The sequence below is a fragment of the Amphiprion ocellaris genome, chromosome 1, assembly GCF_022539595.1.
Source record: "Amphiprion ocellaris isolate individual 3 ecotype Okinawa chromosome 1, ASM2253959v1, whole genome shotgun sequence".
Taxonomy (NCBI): Eukaryota; Metazoa; Chordata; class Actinopteri; family Pomacentridae; genus Amphiprion; species Amphiprion ocellaris.
Window position 1 is genome coordinate 12,911,994 of NC_072766.1, and position 19,416 is coordinate 12,931,409.

A 19,416-nucleotide genomic window follows, 5' to 3' on the forward strand; every position below is an offset into this window, starting at 1 on the left:
TGTCGCCCCCACAGACAGGACGCGGTACTGCACCTGATCACTGAGGCTGATCTGCTGCCCTCTGCTGGTCAAACGTAGTCACCAGCACCAGACGCCACAGAGGGGCCTGCTAATAAGCTGATGACACTCCCTCATGTCAAATATTTCTCTCTTGGCTGTGTGGTCAGTGCAGTCACTCTGAACAGCCCTTACAGATTCAGACTTTCCACAGCTGCATTTCCTGTGCGGATGTTTTCCAGCCGCAGTGCCAATCCATTCCTCACAACAGACAATGACCCGAACTTCAACTGAGAAGTTACAGCTGTGTCCTTTCTAGAGTTCAAAGTCAGCTGGCTGCAGTTAGAATGAAGTCTCAATAGACTTAGCTTCGATATTTCCGAAAAAAGAAAAATGTGTTTTTTGATTTCTTATGCAACTTTCTCCTCTGGGTGCCCAAATTGTCTATCCAGATCACTTCAGACAGGGTTAAACATAGGTACAGTCCTCATATTTATCTATTTTCTCAACATGTACCCTTAATATTTAAGTCAAGTCACGTCACTGTTTTATTTATACAGCACATTTTAAGAAGCAACCATTGCACCAAAGTGCTTTCTACAGAAAAATAAGAGTGATGTTACGAATTAACCTGACAAATTTAAATGCTGTTTTCATGGTGTGAATTTAGCCGACTAATTTAAATATTAAGGATCAAAACAGCACAAAAAAACTAGGCAAAATGCAACTTTACCTCACTATAATAAATGTTAAAGCTAACCCGGTATAGCATTAATAAATATGGAGAGTAACCAAACTAATTTATAACTAAAGTTATTAACTCACTGAATATACTTGAAAACCCCCAAAATTGGAGGAGTCCTTGAACTCCCTGTAAGGAATTTTGTTATTAATTATAACTTTATTTTCATGTGTATTATTTTGTGTATGATTGATCTCAAAAACCCATTGAAATAGGTGTATCCCATGCATTCGAAGGTATTATCTGAAGGACATGATGCACTATTCTGATTCTAACTCTGCAAAGTGTCAAATTAAATTTTACTGTTGGTTTAATGTTCTTCATCCAGCTTTGGAGATCCGAAATCCGAACATGTTGATATTCTCTTCGTGGTTCAATGTGCAGTCAGTAATTCCAGATATTATTCGGATATTTTATGAATTTGCTGAGTTTTTATCAGGCAATTATAAATCTATATTGTAAAGGCAGAGTATATAATTTAGTCTAAATGTAATAAACAACTGCTATCAATACAACTACTAATAAAAACAACTACAAATACACCACCTGCATTTTTAGGAACCATACAGAGGATGGTTCCTAAAAATGTTAACACTGAACCATTGCACATTTACATGAAGTTTATCTGGAGTTAAGTTTGGATGCTTGAAGTAAACATGTTATTAAGAAAACAAAAAATAAAGAACATTTTAAGGCTTTTTTTGTAACTGAGACCATCTATCGACACGATCAGGATACTTTTGCAGTATAGTCTTTATTATCCAAACGTATGCTGGCCTCTTATTCTTAGTTGCAATCTGATATGTATCATTACAGAAAAGGCACATCATAAAGCTTTTTCAAACACAGTTGTGGCAGTACAGACAACAGCTGGATAATACTTGTGCCCGTGGCTCAGGAATGGCAGTCACCTTGTTAAAGTTAATATCTTTAAAGTGATTGAACAGTTTTATCATCAGTACAGAACTTCACCATATTATCACGTCACCCTGTCACCAGTTTAAAGAGATTCAGTCCCACCACCAGTATCAGATAGTAGGCTGTTCACGAAGGCACAAAGCATGTTAATAAATATTATGTACACTGTGACAATAACAAAATACAGTTCATTTCATTTGTACAGAACAAATATAAAATGATAGCAAAATACACACAATAACCATTTCAATCTTCATATAGGACTAAATGCTTATAGCTCCGAGAGCAACATTACAAGGCTACATTCACTGTAAACAAACAAAATATAGCTCTGCAGTACACTATTTTTAAAAAGATTTTTACAGAGTATCAGATTATTTACACCTAACGCCTATTATCATTATTATTATTACTAGAGCTATGTGCAAACATAGGCTGACTTATGGAGCTAATATGGACGTGTATCTCTTAAAACATTTATTTCTGAGTCACGTGGTTATTTTAAAAAGATAATCAGGAGTAAAAAATGGATTAAAGCCAACTGAATTTTAAATAAATATTTCATTTTTGGGGGGAATTGCAGTTATTTGCTTTCTTGCCAAGAATTAGAAGAGAGGATTGATGCCATTCTCAAGTTTTAGTTGCATATTTACTTTAGAGTGCATTTTAGCTTTATGCTAAGCTAAATGTCGTTGCGTATAGCTTAGCTTAGCTTAGCATAATGACTGGAAAAACCAGGGGATGTAATTAGTCTGTTCTGTCTAAATTTAACAAAATCTACCTACTAGCAGTTCTAAAGTTCTTAATGAACTAATTTCGTAGTCCGTACGAAAACATATTATGAAGTAATTTTATGATTTGCAATGTACCATTACTTGACTTGGAGCAGTAAGTCCAACCTGGTTTCCTGACTTTTGCTTTCATAACCTCCATATTTGTTGCAAATTGTTGTTTCTAAATCTCTCTTTGAGGTTTAGAGGTAAAACTAGGCCTGTTTTGTTGCTTTTGTTGCAAAGAATGGTCTGACTACACTTCCTATTATTCTGCAATAGAGGAAAAAAACTGTTTGGCTTCTTTGTAATTCTTTGAACCAGTCATCTGGCAGGCCTGCATTACTGCACCATCTAAGTCCTTAGCAAAACTTAAACTTTTCATTTCAGTAAGTCACTCCTTGGAGGCTGCTGATGTTTTCGGGAGTGAAGGGAATTTTGAAAATGGAGATTATGGAAGTGGAGAAGAAATTCCCACAACATGTGCTAAGCTAAGCTAACCAGCTGCTAGTTGTGGATTCAGAAATAAGAGTGCCATCAATCTCCTTATTAAGGTCTTGGCTCGTAAATTTCCCAAAATGTCAAACTACTACTTTAAGATTACTCTATATTTATCTTGGCTGTCATTTCCATAAGTTTCATGAATGGTGTATAAACTCCAGGCGTTCTTGATCTCGGTTGAAAAGAGGACGGAGATAAAGCTGACTCCTCTGAACTTGATCGTGCGTCTGAGTTTGTTCCTGCGTCCACCTCGTCTCTCCCGGCCTGAACCGGACTCACAGCCCGATGTTCGGATTCAGATGTTCGGTTGTGGGAGAACGTCTCAGCCGGCAACGTGGGGTGGGACTGCAGGAAGCGACTGTATTCGACAGGAGTGTACCTCAGTAAACTGGACTCAAGCCTGCTGGGCGGAGGGTTGTTAGTCTTGAACGTCCTCGGCTGGATGGGCGTTGTTAGGTAATGCGATGGATGTTTAATGGTAGAGTAGGAAAGTGAAGATGAAGAAGAGGGCTGAAAGGGGGAATGCCTTTGTATGGGAGATAAGGGTTGAGTAGGAGATAGAGGTCGAGTAGGTGAGAGAGGTTGAGTAGGTGATGATGGTGGAGTGGGAGACAATGATTGTATGGGTGATAGAGGTTGACTGGATGATGCAGTTCTCATTGGTGAGGTAGGTTGAACAGGTGGAGGAAGTTGCATTGAATGGAGATGAGTTGGTTGAGAGTGTTCAGGTTCAACATCATGCCTCTGAGCTTCACGTCTGCAGATGCACAGTCAGACACCACAGTGAGAAACCACCTCAAAAATGAAGCACCAACCAAAACCTGATGCCGTTAAAGACGTTGCTTCCTACCTGGGGAGCAGATCACAGCCTACTCCTATCTCTCTGGTTTCCAAAACCTCTCGTGGGTTATTCTGTGTGGACATAAAATACTTCAGCTTGTCTTCTAATTCATTATTCTAGGAAAAGGAAAAGAGGAAACAACTGTGTCAGGTCAGATTCATGCAAAGAACCGCTATCACTTTACATGAGAAAGTGACTTAATAGGCGCAGCGACACAAGGAAACCACACAGACGCTGCTGAAAGTTCAGGATATCCTGTGCTCATTAGCCCAGTGAATCATCTGTAGTCATGCACTAGATTACCACACCACGCCCTAATTAAGACACACAGTAAACACACAGTCAAGTATTGTCTTACCTCACACTCCACTATTGCAATTCTGTCCAGAAGCTCTGAGATGAACATATCCTTCTGAGCGACTTGAGCTCGCAGCGTTTCAACCTTCACACAATGAACAACATTTCACTCAAAACAATTCTTCTTATTATATTTTTAAAGTTATATTTTGGCCTTTTTATTATATAGGGCAGTAGAGAAAGAGAGACAGGAAATGTGGGGAGAAGAGTGGGGGAAGGACATGAAGCAAATGGCCGTGGGTCGGACTCAAACCCATGACCCCTGCGTTGGGGATTATAGCCCAGTTGAGCTACTGGGGCGCCAATTCAGAACAATCACTGTAAATTTTAATCAGACCTCTTCTGTTCAGTTTATTCAGCTATATTTTGAGGTTTAGCTGTATACAGATTAATGCTGGTAGTGCTTTATTGTGCAAGTCTGGAATTTCCTGGAAATAACAACTGAATTTGGTGTTAATAACAGGGAAAATGGTAACGGTAAGCACAATTTAACACAAGAATAAGTCATTGTGTAATTTAATTTCAGATGCAAGCATGTGCTGATCTGCTGTGTGCTGCCTATAAAGATCTTTAATCCTTTAAAATGAATTGTTTCAAAGTGTACTAATTAAACACCAGCTATATTAAGCAATAATTTTCTAGATACAACACCTGAAAAAGTATTAATTTAAGGTTAATAATGCAATTTAATCATTAACCCTCCGTATTTAAGTGACGAATATCCACCAGAACCACTACGCCAGCGCGACACCCCACGCTTTATTGACTCTAGGTTGGATGAAGTTTTATACTCCTAACATGCGCTGGATTCTTCCATACTCTGGATGGCGAACAAACATCTACTTCAGCTGATGTAAACATGTCAGACACTCCCTTTAATAAAACAGAGGTATAACAGAAGAGCTGAACACACATAGATTAATCCACCCACCTCCTCGATCATTCCTTTGACTTTCCTCTGCTGGCAGAACACCATGTCGTTCAAGTGTTTGATTCTCTCACGGAGATCCACGGCTTCACCCTGCAGCTCTTTGGACCTAAAGAAAACGGCATTTAGTCCCACATATAAACTTAAAATACAGAAAGAAAAATCCCGCCTGATTAATCTGACTTAGAGAATGAAAGTTTATGCTTGAAATTAATACAGTAGCAGTTTGCCAAAACAATTCCAGCTCAAAGACTAAAAACTTCTTCAAACCAAACCCTACAACAACTAGTCTCTATCTGCTGGTGAGGAAAGGGTGCTATGATTCAAAGCGAAGGAAAAAGACAGTAAATCAACCTTTTCTGGAACGTAATTTGTACCTTCTGGCTACAGTTGAATCGGTTTTGTCTTGCAGCTCCATCAGCCGGAGACGCTGTTCACATTCCTGCAGCTTCTTCTGGAATTGATCCTTCTCCTGTACAGATTAGATTGTACCTTTTCTGTTTTGCTTTGACATAACACTCGAATAATCATCATGGTTCTCAAGTTAGTGTGAAACTCTCAGAACTATGCTTATTGTGTCACAGCAGTATATTTCATTCTTTGTGTTTTTCAGATGGCAGTCAAATGTACGAGGGAACAAACTCAGCTGGCCCAAGGAGATAGTCTTGAGGATCAATGTGAACTGCACTACTTTTCTTTTATAAAAGAAACATACTGTCACAACCCTTCATAAACCTTCAACATCATTTGTCACACACATTTACCATTCATACACAGTTGTGAACAAAAGTTTACATACACTAGTAAAGACCATGAATACCATGGCAGGGTTTCCAGTGACTCCAGTAACCATTTCTATATCGGGATAATGGAAACACGTGTCTTTGTCTCAAAAATAATCACACATTTTGGTTCTTTCATGGATTTATTACAGGTTTTCTTGAAAAATAATGAAATCAAAAATATACATACAGCAACTTGAATTATCAGTTTTGATGATGTCAAAAGTCGTGTTAATCAGATTTTCTTAGTGGCCTCTTAACTTTTGAGTGATTACAATTGACTACAGCTGCTGACTCTTCTGAGCCACTTTAATTAGAGCCCATGTGCTACACTCATCAGATTCAGCCACAAACACTACAAAGGGAAAGTTTGAGGAACTCAGCACAGATCAGAAAAGCGATTAGTGAGCTGTGATTTGCATAGTATAGTCGTGTCACTGCCATAATCAGGAAGAAAATACAAGCCATCACCTGGTGTCAGTGTCCACAATAAAACATGTTTTCACCATGAGCTGAAAGGCTGCTGTGCAAAAAGGGAGCCCTTTCTCTAGAAGTGCCACCTGACAGCTCAATTGAAATTTGAAGCTTCAGTTTGCAGGGCCTTCTGGAGGAGTTTTCTGTCATCACAAACAAACATTTAGTTCTTTGGCCACTATGACCAGATATATGTTTGGAGAAAGTATGTTCGGAGAGAGGGAGAAGCCCTTAATCCAAAGAACACCAAACCTACAGCCAAGCATGGTGGTCGCACTATAATGCTCTGTGACTGTTTTGCTGCCAGTGGAACTGGTGCTTGACACTAAATAAATGGAAAAATGAAGAAGGAGGATCACCTCCATGTTCTTCGGGAAAACCTAAAATCATCAGCCAGAACTTTGGATATTGGACGCAGTTGTGTGTTCCAACAAGATAATGACCCCAAACATGCATCAAAAGTTGTAAAGAAATGGCTTAATCAGGCTAGAATTAAGGGTTTAGACAGCTCTCCCCAAAGTTCTGGCTTAAACCTCAAGAAGAAGAAACAAGTCTGGGTTAAAAGACAAGAGATTTAGTTGAACTGCACCAATTCTGTCAAGACAAGAGGTAAAAGATACAGGTACAAGATACAGCCAGAAACTTGTCAGAGGCTTGTGGACAGCTGCCAAAAGATGTTGGCATGTTTCCAGAAGACCTATAATACATTCATGACATGAGCTTATTGTGACAAAGACACGTGTGTTTCAATTGTTCTATCACAGAGACTTAAGAGCTAAAGGAATCATTGGAAACTAAATTGCCACCATACATATGGTCTTTACAAGAAATGCAATGTACATCACTGGACAAAGTGAAAGTTTGATGAAAAGACGGAGAGATGCACGAGGTATACCTTTCCCATACAGTCGAGAAGACGCTCCACTTCGATGATCCTTTGGTCTCTCTCAGCGATCTTGGCTTCTGCGATCTTGATGTTTCTCTCTGCTTCCTCCAGTCGCCTGATGTACTCATCGAGTTGGGCCTGTGTGAACAGAAACACCTCAGCTATTCTCCTCTGGGTTTACATTTGACCTGCTTTTAAATCCCAGTGTGGTCTTGTCAATAAGTTATCATTTGTAGTTAAATTAGCACTCTGGAAAATGGGTAAAAGTCATCATGTCAGAAACATCTGAAGAGTTTCACGTAGTCATCATACGTCTATCCAGTTCTGGCACTTGAGCTTAAGTTTCTTTTGTCAGTGGAAACAATATGTGATGTATTCTGTGAATAAGGAGTAAAGAATGCAGACCTGTAGGTTTTCAATCTCCTCCCTGTGTTTCCTTTGTTCCTCCTGCAGCTTTTCCTCGTACTCTCTCTGTAGCTTTGCTGAGAGCTCCTGCAGCGCCTGGTTGTTGGCCTCCCGCGAAGACTCCACCTGGACAACACACAGCACAGCAAAAATTACAACTGTACTCAGCTGATTATTCTATATTGACACCAGGATAGAAGATGCAGATGCAGCTGATGTGTTTTTGCACTGCAGAGAGATGACATGTGAGCAAAATTGCGAGCTAAAAACTTAATTTACTGTTTCTCAGATGCCACAGTTCTTTCAAAGTGGGTAATTTAATGAACAATGATCATTTATCATCACATCACACACACACCACAGGACAGGGGGATGACTTGTCAGAACTTTTTGCACTATTCTGACAATCAGCAGAGTTGGACTTTTACTTGTGAGTTTAGTATGACCAGCGACAGAGACAGAAAAACAATAAATTATCAGACATAGAAAGAGAGATTCTACATGTGAAGCATTTCTTTATATTTTCTTTTCTCTCACTAACAGTTTTGCAGCAGATTAAACGTCCTCATGATCACTGTCTCGTTGAGTCTGTAGGAGCAGACACCACCACTGTAATGTTCTGAAACATGTGCATGCGTGTGGGTTCATGTAAATGTGCAGTCACACAGACAGAGTTTATAAATATTTGCATTTGATTACCTGAAGTCTCAAAGTCTGGTTTTCAGCTTGTGCTGCAGCCAGCTCCCGCTCCTTGTCTCTGAGTTTTTCTTGTGTTTTGTCACAGGTGCTCCTCAAACTCTTCACCTCCTCTCTCATGCCCACTCTATTCTGACAGTTCTCCAAAAGGGATTTCTGCAAAGGAAACTTCTTTTACTTCTCAAGCGAACCTTTTTTAGTAACAGCAAGCAGCTGTCACATAAACAGTCTTCACATGTTCAGCGGCATTGATTTGCTACCTGCAGGCCGATGTTAGCAGATATAAGGGAGCTGTTCATCTGATCAAAGCTCTCCATGGCTGTCGTCCGGATCCTCACCTCTGACTCCAGACTCCTCCGGTGTGAGTTGGCAGCCTGCAGAAACACATGGTACACTGCGTTTTCAGATTTATTCACTGCTTCACAGCTTGGAGTGTGATGAGGGGTTTCTGAGCATCCACTCATATGGTATTACATAATTCATTACCCTGATTTCCTGTGAAAGCTTCTCTATTGATTGCTGCATTCCTCCAAACTGGCCGTACATCCGCTCCCTCACCTTCTCCAGAGAGTCTCTCACCTGTACACATGACATGCAGATATGATCGTCACAGAAACCCACACAGCCTTGAGCGTGACGTTAAAACCGTGATGGACCTGAAGTTGGCTGCTTGTTGTGTTGTCTCCACTCACCTCCCTGATGTACCTCATCTCATCCTGAAGGTGACTGACTGTCCACTCGCGCGCCATCACTTCCTGCTGTCTGTCCGAGCCTGTCCTCTGCACCACACCGAACACTTTGGGCCCATGATGCTGCAGCGAGGTCTCTGGCACCCCATTGGTCATGTCTCTGAGGTGCTGAGGGAGACAGGATCGCGCCGCTCAGGTTTCTGTAGCCTCCCTCTGCTGAGCCTGACTTATACTGTCTTTCTGTTTGTGTATTTGTGTGCACACTTGCAGGCCTGCCACGTGTGTTTGTGTATGGATGCACATGCCTACATATGGACTCCTGATCAGGTATTTCCAGCACCGCTGCTGCTGAGCACTGGAAACAGGAGGTCGAAACAGAACGGATGGCTGAGAAAGGTGCAGAGTACATTGAAGGTGTCGAGTTTCTGCAACCCAGTACACGAGCTGCTGCCATTTCTGCCAATTGTGTCTCTAACAGCTGATGAAAACAGATGCACACCAGCACAGGGGCAGTGTGGCAATAACTAAACAACAAATTATTGTCATGGACACAGATAAATTACAGAACTTCTCCTCAGAGATTAAATTTCTATAAATATTTCAGAGGCAAGTGGTTTGCGTGGAAATTAGAAAGAGTGAGTTTATTCTGGAGTTGCAGGTGATGCTTATTGCCATTACCAATTATTCAGTATATTTTAATCTTGATTAATCAGTCAAAAATAAACATCAGAAGCACACGCTAACTTATTCAGATAGCCTTAGTAGTCTAAAACCTGACAATATATGTATTTCTTTTAATCATAAAAGGCAGTACATTTTCACATGTGCAGACCTGAAATCAGATCATTTTAAACTAATCGACTAATTGATTCAAAAATTGTGGGTATAATCATCCATGATCAGAGACGTCTTATTGGCTTTGCTGTCACATGACCAAAATGAAAACTGTTTCTGAACTTGAAACTTAAACAGAAACACTTGAGACATGGAATCGGTTACAGTCGGCTGCAGGCGTTTGTTCATGCTGAATGTCTGTGAATGCATTATTGATGACAGCCTCAGTGTGTATGCACACAAATGGGTTTTACATCAGAACTTCAGAGACACACATGCTGCAGCAGTGGCAGCGTATGCGTCGTAATATTGTGCCTATTACTCATGTAGTGGATCCGGCTGTCTACCTGCTGAGGCGACTCCCTGCCAGCTGGCCTCTCTCTTTGGATCAGCCCGTTCTTCTTCTTCCAGGCCCTGTTGACATCTTTCTCTTTCTCAGCCTGCTGATAAGAGAGAAAAACAAAAAACAAAACAAACAATACTCAAGGTTGCTGTTGTAGATGATTTACCTCATACCAGGTGTGAACACTTCAGAGTTGAAAAATGCTCAAAATAAGGGTCATTATTTTGTGCAAACATTCCACGGCAGCTTCTAATTGCAGATGTTCTGTTGCAATAATGCACTCTGGACTGTCATTGTAGAGAAAATGGAGCTTTTTTGAGAAGACTGCAAGCAAACAAACTCTCAAACTGGTTTTCAAATCATACTTATCTGAATACCAGAGTAGCACCGTAACACCTGAAGACTTGATATTTATCTAATCATTTGAAAAATAATCACTTTTTCCACCACTTAGTGTCTGTTGACAGACAGACAGACAGACAGACAGACAGACAGACAGACAGACGGATAGACAGACAGATAGATAGATAGATAGATAGATAGATAGATAGATAGATAGATAGATAGATAGATAGATAGATAGATAGATAGATAGATAGATAGATAGATAGATAGATAGATAGATAGATAGATAGATAGATAGATAGATAGATAGATAGATAGATAATACATTTCTGACGTCTTTTAAGAGCCTCTGCTCAAGCTAAATATTCAGGACCCAGTACCCGAGAAACAGGCGTCAGTCTCCACATCTCCCAGAGATAAGAGTGAGGAGCAGCTGGAACAAAGACGCCACTGTTGTCTCGTGGACAGAGCCGAGCCTCGCATTTCTGCAGTGCTTAATCTACAGAAGACATGCTGATGAGAAATGGTGAAGGCCCACCAATAGGCGGATGTGAATTCCAGCAGATGGGAGGGAAGAAGAAGAACCATCTTTATGTTTTAACAACAGTGCAGCTCACCTCTCCATGTGGCGCCCATCCAGCTTTAAATTTTACAGTGCTGTTGTTTGACCACACTGGTGGACAATGTTTACTTGACTTGTAGCTCAAACAGCAGCCATGTAATTATTGTGGAAGAAGCATGTGGTGTGTCTTTTGTTTAGCTGCTTCGAGGAGCCTAGAGTGCTTGCTCTACCTGGATTATGTAAACAAATAAAACTGCTTAAAGACGTCCCTTTGAAATAATCACGTTGGTACTTTGTCAAACATCTTGCCGTGTCATTTATAGCACATGAACGATCTGCTCTGTCTTATGACTGCACTGTGAGAAGCTCGACTGATTGGATTAACTCAAACAGGAACACTTCATTTAAAGCCGCACAATGATCCTCATATGTAGCTCATTGCATTGAATCGTGTTCACTCTGAGGACACTTTGAGCCATTATGGAGCTGAAATCCAATGCTGCAGGTGTACAGAGATCTCTAAGTAGAAACCCTAACTGTGTGTGTGTGTGTGTGTGTGTGTGTGTGTGTGTGTGTGTGTGTGTGTGTGTGTGTGTGTGTGTGTCATGGTGCAGATGTATTAGATCTCATCTAGGCCATAGTGACTGGTTGGATTGTGTCCATGATGTGTCAGGTTGCAGGACACACCCTTTCTAATTTTATGGTCAAGAACTACTGAAACATAGTATCTCTGGATATCACTGACGGAATATATTTCAGTCATTTCCTTCTTACTTGATTATTTCAAGTGTTTCCTTTATCGCTAGCTGAGTGACTTTCCCTTAAGATTACATCTAAGATTGAAAACTGAGCAACTTGAGGGAGAATTTGACTAAAAAAGAACTGTTTGATTGAGCCTGTTTAACCCTGTGTCACTTGAAAACAGAGCAGGTTTTTACAGCTGAGTTACAGTAATTACAGCAGCGCCTGCAGATTGCTCAGTAGTGAATACAGAATGAGCAGATGATGAGGACATGTGAGTTTTTAACCTCTCGAACCCCAAATTTCCCCTTCAGATTCTGCTGAACGGGCCTCAGCATTGCATTATTCTATATGCGTTGCAGCTACAGTCTGTGATTTTGGACTCAGTCAGATGTATTTTGCAATTTTATGATCTTATAGTAGCAGCAGCATTTTGGAAAATATGCTTATTCCGTCTTATCTGCTAAGAGTTAGATGACAGAGTTGTTTTTTCTTTTATCTATATGAAGATAAAGCAAGCAGTAATTGTGCTTAGCTTTGTATAGTAAGTGGAACCATTGAAAAACTTGTGAAACATGCAGTATTCTACAGGTCAAACAAACAACAAATGACATGTTTACAAGGCAGTAGCTGCTGGCTGTAGTGTCATGTTTACTGTAAATACAAAGACTGATATTCCTCTTATTGTTTCACCCTCAAAAAGAAAGCGAACAAGCAAATGTTCCAATACATTATTATTCCTCTGTGGTTTTCTCTTTCTGTTCTGTTTTCATTTTATGAACTCTTTACATTTCCTTCCACCACAGGAAGTTGATTGTGTGTAAAAGCTGCTGCTCCTCTGTTGGAGCTGCTGATCTCTGTCCTGGGACGAAGCGACTTTCAGGAGTTTTGTTCTTTTACCGAACACACAGTGAAGTGCACGTTACTGAGCACGTGTGTTTCCAGATCAGACTGTCCTCTGTCATCAGTTCCAATATTCAGGGTCACGCCCTCCCAAAGGGAAACACAATCAGAGATTACTTCAGCGTGCTATCAGTGGAGAGTGTGGAGGTGTGGTAACGGACGAGCAGCATACTCCCAGAGTGGCCAAGGTTCATACAAAACACACGGCTATTTAAAAATCTCCCACATTAAGTGAATCTTCAAACTCAGTTCTCACACTCTCACTGTCAAAGCCTGGCATCGGCCTATAGACCAAATCCCGAACACAAACAAAGGCCGGGGCAGAGCCACCTACAGCAAACACCAACACAGCCTGCAGCGTTCACTCAATCACAATTCACACGCTCACAATGTGCACTGACAGACATACAAAGTGGAATTCTGCACTGCAGCGAGCAAATGCCAGTTTCATGAGCTGTTTGTTCTCGTTACCAGTCTTTGAGTCGATACTGTCTCAGTTAAGCTGTTGTATTTTAAAATATTTTCTGTTCTATGAAACAGATCTACAGTTGGGTTGGAGCTGAGCTTTGAAGTAAATGTAAAACAGATGTGTGTGCATTATCACACACACACACACACACACCCGCCTGTCACGATTGTGTAACTGGACCACATGATAAAAAACACATAAATCTCAGTGGCTCCACCATCTTTTTGTAAAGGCTTTTGTATTATAAGGTGATTTAAAGATATCTTTCCACATTACTATTATTTTGAGTGTCTCGGTGCACATTTAAAGCAGCACAGACACAAATTCATTTGGTTTGTTGAGTCAGATAGAGTTCAGTGTGAGGAATTTTCTGGTTTGATTTAACTGTATTTATCTAATTAAGTTTGTAATGCAAGACTTAAAGGCAGGATGCAGTTAATTGCGACATCACTGTGGGAGACATACGACTTACTGTGGCTGAGTTTGCAGTTTTGGGTTCCTTGTTTCCATAATCTCCTGCATGTAAAGTTAACCTCAGGCGTCGGATGCCCCTCTGAAAAATAAACAGGAAAATAGATGATGTTCTGTAAGCAAATTAATTTTGCATTTTGACAAAAAAAGATAACAAAATGTCACTGAAACTAAAGCTTAGAAACATGTCAACAGTCCACCACTGTGGGTTTATTTATGGACAATAGCAACAGAGCTGCAAACAAAGTTTATGTAAATGCTGGTAAACTGTGAAACGGATACATCTGTCACAATATTAATACTACAATGGGTGTTCTGTTTGATTCTGTAGCAGACAAAAAAACATATACACAGTCTGATATTTTGGAGGATTTTATTTCAAAACAGTGGAAAATAACATTGAACATGTTGTGTCTTTCTGCTTTAGACAACCTTGAGAGTAAACTAAAAGGCCGGTTTGGTACAAAGGCCTGGTTTATCAGAGAGCTGTTCAAATAAACATGACAGTCCTGCCTCCTGCACACTCAGCTCCCATTACCAGTCTGTGTAAGTGAACACATTCACACATCCTATAATAAACACCAAGTCCAAGTTTAGCAAACATGTTTGCTGGGAAAATGTGAGAGAAAGGTGTCTCACTGCTCTGAGGCGAGAAACAAGTGGCTGCAGAGTTAAAAGCAACAGGACAAACAGAGGAGGGAGGAAAAAAAGCAGTGGACTGTTAGCAAAACACAGAGGAGAAGGGAGAGAAAGGGGGAGACAGAGGGAGAGAGTCCTGACTCCTGTGGGACTTCTTACCTCACTTGAAGACTCTGGAGAGTCCCCTGTTGTGGTGGTGGTTGTGGTGGTGGAAACAGTTTGTCCTGAACCGTAGCGAAGCATGTCTCCTCTTCTGTCCACTCCTCGCTTCTCTTCCTCTCCCTGTCCGGCCCTCCTCCCTCCACCCTTCCTCTCACCCTCCTTCCTGAGTTCTGCTCAGACTCTCAGAGCAACCATCTGCCCCCAGCTGCAGCCGGGGAAGAGGAGGGAAATTCCACTCTAGCCAAGCCTAGTGGTGGTGTTAGTCCACGGGGGCTCCAAGGTTCCCCCTCAGTCAGTGAAACAACCAGGTGATAGTCCAGACCCACACTCTGCAACACAAACAACACTATGTCATTGTCTCAAGTCCAGCCACACTGCTGCTAAATCCACCTGACTGACAGGCTTGTCAGTCACTCAGCAACCTCACTGAGTCTCTCTCTGTTCCCATCAGACCAGTCGGGCCACATTTCACCTGCTCTGCTGCTCTGCTCCTCCTGCCCACAGAGCAGGACTTTCAGAGGGCGGATCCTCCTACCAGGTGGAGCGCTTTTTATTGATGGGAGTGGCTAAGAGGTGGGGCCTGCTGCTGGCTTTGTGCAAAATAACACACACAAGTTAGAAGTAGTAGTGTATTTTTAAAAATATTTTTTTGGTACTCTGCATTGAATTTCAGACAGAAATATGAAGTTTTTTTTACTCTTGTTTATTTATTTATTTTACCGGGTGGGATGAGAATAATTTCTCATTTACAGTGATGACCTGGCAAGAGGCCACAGCAGGAAGAAAGATAACAGCTTCACTCCACTACTCATATCTGAGAGCTGTAGCCTGAAGATTTTACACACAGATGATACATAAACAGCTTCTAATGTATAAAATATGTGAAGCATTAGTACAGTATAGATAATAATACAGCCCTTTGTGAAGTATTTTAAAGGAGCTTGACAAACTACAACTATTAAAGCTCTTTTTACATATCAGAACATCAATATATATTAGAATAAAAGTGATACTATAAAGGCTGTTCTGTCTAATGATGACTTTTTATATTGAGACTGCTTTAGTTCATGTGCAAATTTTTAGTTCAAGACTTTCATCTGTAGTGAGGTATTTTTATTCTGCCCTGCTGTTAATATAATTATTAAATTCAATATTTGCTTTGTGAAACCTGTGTTTCTGGGTCAAAAAGTCAGAAATGTGTTCATCCTGCAGATACAGATACAGAAAATGTCTTGTAATACAGGATTTGCTATAGTCAGTAAATTATTGATACTGTTTATGGTGATGAAAGGGAAGACAGCACGGCAAACATTATTTTTTAATGTTACCTGCTACCTCACTTCTACACATTTCACTTGGTTTTACTCCACAAATCTATGTTGATCTGTTTACACTCACTCATCCTGTCAGTTATCTTAGAGGAACTCACAGCCCATCGTCTCAACAGCCAGATCACATTCCTCGTATGAAAGGCCTGCAGTCACTCCCTTTTAATAGAAACTAGAGACAGAGATGCTGAAGAACACAGAATACAGTCTAAAGACTCGAGTAAGAGCTCGTTCAGCCGAGTGTGGTTCTTCAACAAAGCACCACTGTTAGTTAACGTCAAAATATGTCAGCAGATATGAAAAGGAGCATTTCACAGAACAATATGAGAGGTATTTCTACAGCACTGAGCAGTTAATTAGTAACCAGACATCAAACACATGACGTCTCTGCAATCAGTGAGTAAATCACTCTGCAGGGCCTCCGTCCAAGTCCAGCGTCATGTGGAAATCCTCCCCCAGAAACAACATCTTATTCTTACCGTTTGTGATTAGACCATGATTAAGCAGCAGATTAATTCCGCGGCGTCAGTCGTACAAGAACAACCAGATTCACAAGTGCAGTGAGAGAAAAAGAGCAAAATGTAAGACCTGTTCATCTGCTCTACAACAAAGCTGCTTTATGTCACCTGAGACGCTGCATGTCGACAGCAGCCATAAATAGTAATAAGAACATTTCAGTCAATAAATCGATTGAATTAATCAGACTTTATAGCGCTTTCATACAAATAAAATGTGGCTTTACAAATCAAATGGGATAAAAGGGATAAAAGGGAATAAAACAACAGAAACAAGCCCACAAAATCATGTTACTACTGAGGAGTAATACTTATACTGCACTTTAGTAAATAGTGGAGGTACTTCTACTGTATCTATTTGTCATTTCTTGGCACTTTAGACTTCTACCCAGCCATGTTTACAACTTTTTACTCTTTTTACTTTTTAGTTACTTTAACAGCTATAGTTAGAAGGTAACTGATCAATACTAGTTTCAAAAGCCATTTTTTGTGCACATTTCAGGGCTGCAGCTTCTTAAATAATATGATTTGAGCTGAGCTGTTCTCCTTAAATGACAGTAAGTTATTTTTACTGTGTCCAATTTTACTTTCACAATGAATCTATTGTTTAAGGCAATAACCAGCAGACTGATCAGTAAAAGCACAAAAACAACTGAATGCTGCTTAATGACACCATAATGTAAATATAATAGTGTCAGTAGTAGAATATTATAATATTATTACACTCTCAATTTTTCTGCTTTAAGATACTTTTACTTTTGATACTTTAAACCTCCTGTTGTCCTCATTTACGAGCACCAAAAAATATTGTTGCCTTGTCTGAAAAAAATCCAAAAATTCAGCAAAAGCATTTCCCAAATTTCTGAAAATTTGCAAAACTGTCAGGAAGAAAATTCCAATAATTCCTTAAAAGCTTCCCTTAAAAGTTGTATATTTTTAAAAAAATCCCCAAAATTTGGCAAGAGAAGTGAAAATCTTCCAAAAAAATCCTAAAAATATCTAAAGTGATTACACATATATCAGTAAAACTTGTAATATTTTGTTTAAGAACGTTCACATAAAAATCAACCAAAATCCAGTGAATTTCGCTGGATTTTGGTAGATTTTTATGTGAATGTTCTTAAAGAAACTTTTTTTTTTACATTTCTTTTTTTCCACCAAAAAATGTTCAAAGATTTCCCAAAATGTTGAAAATGTGGACATCAGAAGTTTCACTGTGAAAATGTATTTGTTTCCACATTTTCAAACTTTAAAACGGGTAAATTTTAACCCGCAGGACGACACGAGGGTTAAATACATTTAGCTAATAATACTTACATTATTTTCAATGCAGAGCTTTTACATTTATCCTGAGGGGTATTTTTACTGTGACTGATGTAAAATACTAGGGTATAAACTCCAGTAATAAGGTGAGTGCATTGTTTTTGTTGTGTGCAGGTTATACAGTGCAGCTGTTTGATCTCCTCTCCTGTGTTTGATGAGCTGTTTGTGGAGGATTTCGCTGTTGAAAGCAACAACATAGTCGATGTCCTCTCACCACCCTGCAGCTTTGGAATCCAGGTCTTTGTAATTACTTCAGAGAAGCACCTTTACATCTGCTGAAAGACAAATGTGGTGTCTGTGATTAAATGACACGGCGTCACAATGCTGCACTGTCTTCAGAAATGTGCAGCAGCCTTAAAGTATAATTCTAGTTTATTTATACAGCACCGGTTCATAACTTGTTATCCCAAGGCCCTTCACACAGTAAGCTAAAGACTTTACAAAAGTATACAGAGAAATCCAACTAATCCAAAGTTTCCTCTGCATTCCTTTCAAGCGAGCAATTGTCAGAAGTGTTTATTGTTCTCACTGAGAATTTACAGGCATTGCTTTGGAGTTCAGGCACTGGCCAAATGTCTTACACCACTTCTGAGGTATTTGTATTAAAATCTGTATCTTCACATCACAGAACGGTCACAGTTCACCTCCAGGACAATTTTCTGCCTCTCAGCTTCCACCACTTTATTTCACAGCAGTCAGTGAAGTCACTGAAGAAGACGAAGGAATCCAGAGAATGATCACCTTGTTAATCAGCGATCAGATGTAACACTACTTATGAGGTATTTGTATTTCTATTGCATATCACCTCATACAGAATACTGTTTTCCTCTAGAAATTTCACATTTTAGCTTTGACTGCTACTAAAAAAATTACATGTTGTTAATGTGTGTTCAACTTCTAGTCAACTAAAAAAAAAAATTCGACTTAGAAAGTAAAGCATCAGTGATGATTTTAACATTTACAGTTGCTAGTCAATCTGAACACTGACAAGACATTATTACAGAATTTAGACCAGATTTTGTTCCAGGAGTGCTGCCGTGTAACCTGAATGTAACATGAACTCATCACTGGTTCAATCAAAAAACTCTGCAACACATTAGTAGACAAGTTTGGGATTTTTCCGAGCTTTACTAATCGGCCTAAAGGGATCAGTTATCCTAGTCATCCTCTCTTTTCTTTCATAGCTGTGATGATTGATGTTTTAGTCAGCATTGTTCCGAAGCAATAAAAGTCTAACTAGAAAAAAAACTCCCACAGAAAACTCATCTGACACCAATCTGCTGATCTCCTCTTTGATTTGTTTGTTTGGGATTTACTGTCATTCCTGATGTTAATGAAGTTTCATTTAAAATGTCTTTCATTGCTTTGATTTCACTTCTGAAAACATGCTTCCTTTGTGACTCTATTTCAGAGGAGACATGAGTCAAGAGTCAAGTGTTTTGAAGCACTGGACAGAAATAAAACAGACCAGAGGAGCAAAACGAGTTAAACATTGACAAAATACAAGATGGAGAATTCAATATAAAAAATAAATACAGCAAACACCAATTAACACAAATAAAATAATAAAAATACCAAAAAAGCCCTATTACATAAAAAATAATAAATAGAATAAAAGAATATAAATAAGAGGGTAAAACAAAAAAAAAAACTAACACTGGTAATGATAATAATAATGATAATGACATAATAATATTAATAATACCTAATAAATACAACATCGACAAAGAAATTATTCAATTAATCAATTAAATTTAATTTAACCCCTATGATTGCTTTCCAGAGACGTAAAACA

At 39.5% G+C, this 19,416-nt stretch overlaps 1 protein-coding gene across 3 annotated transcripts; it reads right to left on the reverse strand.

Annotated features, from left to right (window-relative positions):
- Positions 1-1,474: 1,474 nt before the first annotated feature.
- myzap (myocardial zonula adherens protein) lies at positions 1,475-14,948 on the reverse strand. Of its 3 annotated transcripts, none has more exons than XM_023285211.3 (14): positions 14,453-14,948; positions 13,656-13,736; positions 10,168-10,260; positions 8,990-9,154; positions 8,784-8,876; positions 8,558-8,671; positions 8,301-8,453; positions 7,602-7,727; positions 7,206-7,334; positions 5,432-5,526; positions 5,058-5,163; positions 4,128-4,211; positions 3,779-3,885; positions 1,475-3,685 (listed from the first exon to the last, which is right to left on the reverse strand). In XM_023285211.3, exons 1-14 carry the CDS (start codon positions 14,534-14,536, stop codon positions 3,028-3,030), a joined length of 2,088 nt encoding a protein of 695 aa, XP_023140979.2. In that variant the 5' UTR covers positions 14,537-14,948; the 3' UTR covers positions 1,475-3,027. The 3 variants fall into 3 exon arrangements, with proteins under 3 accessions (XP_023140979.2, XP_023140980.2, XP_023140978.2); XM_023285212.3 differs by having other exon boundaries at positions 3,779-3,840; positions 10,168-10,263; XM_023285210.3 differs by having other exon boundaries at positions 10,168-10,263; positions 14,453-14,947.
- Positions 14,949-19,416: the final 4,468 nt, after the last annotated feature.

Coding starts and splice junctions, on each gene's coding strand:
- myzap (XM_023285210.3), bottom strand. CDS start 14,536: ATGCTTCGCTACGGTTCAGGACAAACTGTTTCCACCACCACAACCACC. Junction 9,155..10,167: donor GCAGGGAGTCGCCTCAGCAG/GTAGACAGCCGG, acceptor TGTCTCCCTCAG/CACCTCAGAGACATGACCAA. Junction 3,686..3,778: donor GGCTGTGATCTGCTCCCCAG/GTAGGAAGCAAC, acceptor GTGCATCTGCAG/ACGTGAAGCTCAGAGGCATG.